Source organism: Cetorhinus maximus, chromosome 11 (genome assembly GCF_964194155.1).
Source record: "Cetorhinus maximus chromosome 11, sCetMax3.hap1.1, whole genome shotgun sequence".
In the NCBI taxonomy this organism is placed as follows: Eukaryota; Metazoa; Chordata; class Chondrichthyes; order Lamniformes; family Cetorhinidae; genus Cetorhinus; species Cetorhinus maximus.
This window is the reverse complement of record NC_135889.1, coordinates 62,953,923-62,959,922: the sequence shown is the minus strand read 5'-3', so window position 1 is coordinate 62,959,922 and position 6,000 is coordinate 62,953,923. Positions and strand designations below refer to the sequence as shown.

General features: G+C 63.8%; 1 protein-coding gene across 4 annotated transcripts in view; it reads left to right on the top strand.

Annotated features, from left to right (window-relative positions):
• Positions 1 to 3,854: 3,854 nt before the first annotated feature.
• The window catches only part of metap1d (methionyl aminopeptidase type 1D (mitochondrial)), a 173,561-nt gene continuing 171,415 nt past the window's right edge, over positions 3,855 to 6,000 (top strand). For 3 of the 4 annotated variants that reach the window (XM_078552108.1, XM_078552109.1, XM_078552107.1), the window contains exon 1: positions 3,855 to 3,944. In XM_078552108.1, the coding sequence (XP_078408234.1) occupies positions 3,902 to 3,944 (43 nt within the window). In that variant the 5' untranslated portion in view covers positions 3,855 to 3,901. The remainder of the gene's footprint in view (positions 3,945 to 6,000) is intronic. The other variant, XM_078552110.1, reaches the window with a different exon arrangement.

The following is a 6,000-nucleotide window of genomic DNA, read 5'->3' as shown; positions in this document are numbered from 1 at the left end:
GCCCCCTGAATCCACCCCCCCACCATAACCCCCCGAACCCCCCCTCCCCACCATAACCCCCTAACCCGCGATAACACCCCCCACAACGCCCCCTCCCCACCATAACCCCCCAAACACCCATCCTCACCATAAACCTCCCCTCCCTACCGTAACCCACCTGACGCCCCTCCTCATGACCCCTCCGAACCCCCCTCCCAACCATGACCCACCTGACCCCACTGATTCGCCCTCCCCACCATAATTCGCCCTCCCCACCACAAACCCCTGGACACCCCATCCTCATCATAAGACCCCTGACAGCTCCTTCCCACGATATCCCCCCCACCCACCTTAACCCCCCTTAACCCCCCTGCTCCGCTTCCCTCGCCCGCCCCGCTTCCTCCCCTCGCCCGCCCCGACACCCGCCTCCTCCCCTCGCCCGCCCCGACACCTCCCTCCTCCCCTCGCCCGCCCCGACACCCCCCTCCTCCCCTCGCCCGCCCCGACCTCCCTCCTCCTCCCCTCGCCCGCCCCGACACCCCCCTCCTCCTCCCCTCGCCCGCCCCGACACCCCCCTCCTCCCCTCGCCCCGACCCCCCTCCTCCGCTCGCCCGCCCCGACACCACCTCCTCCCCTCGCCCGCCCCGAAACCTCCCTCGCCTGCCCCGACACACCCCTCCTCCCCTCACCCGACGCCCCCTTCATCTGCCCCGACACACCCATCCTCCCCTCGCCCGCCTCCCTCCTCCCCCTGCCCGCCCCCCTCCTCCCCCCGCCCGCACCCCCCTTCCTCCCCTCGCCCGCCCCCCCTTCCTCCCCTCGCCCGCCCCCCCTTCCTCCCCTCGCCCGCCCCCCCTTCCTCCCCTCGCCCGCCCCCCCTTCCTCCCCTCGCCCGCCCCCCCTTCCTCCCCTCGCCCGCCCCCCCCCTTCCTCCCCTCGCCCGCCCCCCCCTTCCTCCCCTCGCCCGCCCCCCCTCCCCTCGCCCGCCCCCCTCCTCCCCTCGCCCGCCCCGACACCCCCTCCTCCCCTCGCCCGCCCCGACACCCCCTCCTCCCCTCGCCCGCCCCGACACCCCCCTCCTCCCCTCGCCCGCCCCGACCCCCCCCTCCTCCCCTCAGCCGCCCCTCCTCCCCTCACCTGCCCCACCCCCATCCTCCCCTCACCCGACCCCCCCCTCCTCGCCTCACCCGCCCCGACACCTCCCTCCTCGCCATACCCGCCCCCCTCCTCCCCTCACGCGACCCCCCTCCTCCCCTCGCCCGACCCCCCCTCCCCTCACCCGACACCCCCCTCCTCCCCTGCCCAGACAACCCCCTCACCCGCCGCCCCTCCTCCCCCCTCACCTGCCCCCCTCCTCCTCCCCCTCCCCTCACCCGCCCCGACACCCCCTCCTCCCCATACCCACCCCCCTCCTCCCCATACCCGCCCCCTCACCCGCCCCATTTCCTCTCACCCGCCCCCTCCTCCTCTCCTCCCCTCCCCCCCTCGCCCGCCCCTCCTCCCCTCACACCACCCTCCCCTCCTCCCCACACCTGCCCCCCTCCTCCTCCCCTCACCCGACACCCCCCTCCTCTGCCCCGACAACCCCCTCACCCGCCCCCCCATCCTCCCCTCACCCGCCCCCCCTCCTCCCCTCACCCGTCCCCCCCTCCTCCCCTCACCCGTCCCCCCCTCCTCCCCTCACCCGTCCCCCCTCCTCCCCTCACCCGCCCCCCCTCCTCCCCTCACCCGCTCCGACACCCCTCTCCTCCCCTCATCCGCCCCGACACTCCACCCACCTCCCCCCTTCCCTCACCCGTCCCGACCCTCCTCTCCCCTCCTGCCCCGGCCCCCCCTCCTCCCCTCACCTGCCCCGACCCCCTCCTCCTCCTTCCCTCACCCAAATCCCCCCACAAACCCTTCCCGACTCCCCCTTCCTCCGCGCACCCGCCCCGACATCCCCCCGCTCCCCTCACCCCCCCCACCCTCTCCCCAACTCCCCCACCCTCTCCCCAACCCCCACTCACCCGCCCCAACCCCGCCCCCTCCTCCCCTCACCCGACCCCCCACCACCTCCTCCCCTCACACGCCCCCCCACCACCTCCTCCCCTCAGCCGCTCCCCCAGCCCCACCCCCACCCCCCCTCACCCGCACCCCACCACCTCCTCCCCTCACCCGCCCCCCAGCCCCACCCCCCTCACCTCCTCCCCTCACCCGCCCCCCAGCCCCACCCCCCTCACCTCCTCCCCTCACCCGCCCCCCAGCCCCACCCCCCTCACCTCCTCCCCTCACCCACCCCCCAGCCCCACCCCCCTCACCCACACCCCACCCCCTCCTCCCCTCACCCGCCCCCCCAGCCCCACCCCTCACCCACACCCCACCCCCTCCTCCCCTCTCCCCGTCCCTACCCCCCTTACCCGCCCCCACCCCCCGCCCCCATACTCCCCTCACCCGCTCCAACCTCCCTCACCCGACCCCCAGCCACTCCTCCCCTCACCCACCCCCTCCCTCCGATACTCCTCCCTCCTGCCGATACCCACAACCACACCTCCTCCCAATACCCTCAAACCCCCTCCTCCCGATTCCCTCCCCTCCTCCCGATACCCTCCCCCCCTCCTCCCGATACCCTCCCCCTCCTCCTCCCGATACCCTCCCCCCTCCGATACCCTCCCCGATACCCTCCCCCCTCCTCTCCCCCCCCCCGATACCCTCCCACCCCCTCTCCCACCCCCCCGATACCCTCCCACCTCCTCTCCCCCCCCCCATACCCTCCCACCTCCTCTCCCCACCCCGATACCCTCCCACCTCCTCTCCCCCCCCCCCGATACCCTCCCACCTCCTCTCCCCCCCGATACCCTCCCACCTCCCCACCTCCTCTCCCCCCCCCCGATACCCTCCCACCTCCTCTCCCCCCCGATACCCTCCCACCTCCCCACCTCCTCCCCCCCCCCGATACCCTCCCACCTCCCCACCTCCTCTCCCCCCCGATACCCTCCCACCTCCTCTCCCCCCCCCCGATACCCTCCCACCTCCCCACCTCCTCTCCCCCCCCCGATACCCTCCCACCTCCCCCCCCATACCCTCCCCCCGATACCCTCCCAACTCCCCCCCCATACCCTCCCCCCCGATACCCTCCCACCTCCTCTCCCCCCCGATACCCTCCCACCTCCTCTCCCCCCCGATACCCTCCCACCTCCCCACCTCCTCTCCCCCCCCCCGATACCCTCCCACCTCCTCTCCCCCCCGATACCCTCCCACCTCCCCACCTCCTCCCCCCCCCCCGATACCCTCCCACCTCCCCACCTCCTCTCCCCCCCGATACCCTCCCACCTCCTCTCCCCCCCCCCCGATACCCTCCCACCTCCCCACCTCCTCTCCCCCCCCCCGATACCCTCCCACCTCCCCCCCATACCCTCCCCCCCGATACCCTCCCAACTCCCCCCCCATACCCTCCCCCCCGATACCCTCCCAACTCCCCCCCATACCCTCCCCCCCGATACCCTCCCAACTCCCCCCCATACCCTCCCCCCCGATACCCTCCCAACTCCCCCCCCCATACCCTCCCACCTCCCCCCCCCATACCCTCCCACCTCCCCCCCCCCCCCCGATACCCTCCCACCTCCCCCCCCCCCCCGATACCCTCCCACCTCCCCCCCCCCCCCGATACCCTCCCACCTCCCCCCCCCCCCCCCCGATACCCTCCCACCTCCCCCCCCCCCCCGATACCCTCCCACCTCCCCCCCCCCCCCGATACCCTCCCACCTCCCCCCCCCCCCCGATACCCTCCCACCTCCCCCCCCCCCCCGATACCCTCCCACCTCCCCCCCCCCCCCCCCCCGGCCCGGCCCGACCCGGCCCGACCCGACCCGACCCGACCCGACCCGACCCGACCCGACAACACGGGTTCGGCGGGAATGCTGGGACATCTGCCAATCACCACAAGATGGCCTCCGCTCCTCTGCTCAGCTTTCGGTTCTTCACTCCAGGTAAGAAGCGGAATGTAGTCGCTCGGCTTCTCTGCCTTTTTATGGTGCCTGAAGAAATTAGGGGCTCACAGCGCAACAAACTCGGCGTCACCCAGGGCAGGTGAGCGGGGCGGACGGATTCACCCGCTGGTCAAACACTTTAACTGGCGCTGAATTAGGCAGCGAGAGGCCAGGGGGCAAGGAACTGTCCTCAGCCTAAAGCACCGGGACAGAGAGAGGCCAGGGGGCAGGGAACTGTCCTCAGCCTAAAGCACCGGGACAGGGAGAGGCCAGGGGGCGGGGAACTGTCCTCAGCCTAAAGCACCCGGTGGGTTGCTCATGGATCCATCTCTGTCCATGCGCAGAGAATGCATCACATGCAGTTCCTTTCTTAATCGGATGTTGGGAATTTCTGAAACATATTTTGCAACTTAGTACAATTTTGTAAAGCGATTAAGAAGTACACAATAAAAGGAACATTACAATGTAATTTGACATTACATTTATCAAGAGGATTGTACTAAATTAATAACTTTACTGTGGCTGATGCTGGCAATGTTACATTTATTGACCATTCCTCCTAGCCCTGAGAATTCTAACCCAGTTTGGATGAAGTAATCGTGGTTAGAATTGTGAATAATGCGTTACTTGCAGGTAACTGTCTTCCTCTGATCTTGCAACCTTTCCTTGGTGGTAGAGGTCACAGATTGAGAAGCACTTTCAAAGACATAGGAGCAGAAATTAGGCCATTCAGCCCATCGAGTCTGCTCCGCCATTCAATCATGGCTGATAAGTTTCTCAACCCCATTCTCCCCATAACCTTTGATCCCCTTACCAATCAAGAACCTAGCTATCTCGGTCTTAAATACACTCAATGACCTGGCCTCCACAGCCTTCTGTGGCAATGAATTCCATAGATTCACCACTCTCTGGCTAAAGAAGTTTCTCCTCATCTCTGTTCTAAAAGGTCTTCCCTTTTCTCTGAGGCTGTGCCCTCAGGTCCAAGCTTGATGAGTTGTTGTAGTGCATTCTGTTAACAGCACATATTGCAATCACAATACACTTATCTTGGAGGAGTTAATGAGTTCATTTGTTTGGTCCTGAATGGCTGAGTGTTGCAGATATACTGATCCAACTGAGTTCCAATCATGTGGTCTGTGTTACTGCAACTTGCTAGGCTAAGTTTGTCCAGAAAGATCCCGCAATATGTTGACATTGGTTGTTTCATCATTAGAGGACTGGTGAAAGGAGCTGTAGACCAAACAGTTAACTCCTCATTTTATTTGGAGGGGAAGTTATTGATGAAGTAGCTGATGATGGTTGGGCCCAAGGATCTTGTTCTGAGGAATTTTGCAACCATTTTGGGGCTGTGATGATTGGCCTCTAACAACTATGACCATCTTCCTTTATGTCAGATATGATTCCTACCATTGGATGGTTTTTATCTTGACCTCAGTTTTGTCTTGATGTCTAACTTGATATGTGATGCTTTCATGTCAAAACAGTTGGTCTCATTTGGCATTCAGGACTTGTGTCCATGACTGAATCCGCACTCTGGTGAGGTTTGGAGCTGAGTGGTTCTTGTGGAAATTAAACTGAGTTTTGGAAATGGTGCCTTAGGTGATTAGATGTCACTTGATGGCACTGCAGGTTACTTTGAGTATTTTGCTAATGACTGGAAAGAGTCTGACAATGTGGTGATTGACTCAGATATATCTTTCCTTTTTTTGTGGGCTGTACACAACCTAGACAATTTTCCACACTGCTGGGATGATATTTGTGTTAAAGTTGTATAGGAATAGCTTGGCTCTAGCACTATAGCCAGGATATTGTTGAGGTTCATATCCTCTGTTTGCAATGCATTCAGCTGCTCCTTAATGCCATAGCTCAACACTGGCATCTCCAATGTTGCGGAGCTTGGGAAGAGGCTGATTGGAGTGTGCTACTTGGCACTTTTGGCTGAAAATTTTTTTTTTTTTTTGTAAAAATATACTTTATTCATAAAAAATCTTCAATCACATTCAAAACCATTTCAAAAACAACATTACAAGGGTACAATCCAGGTTAAACTTTTACA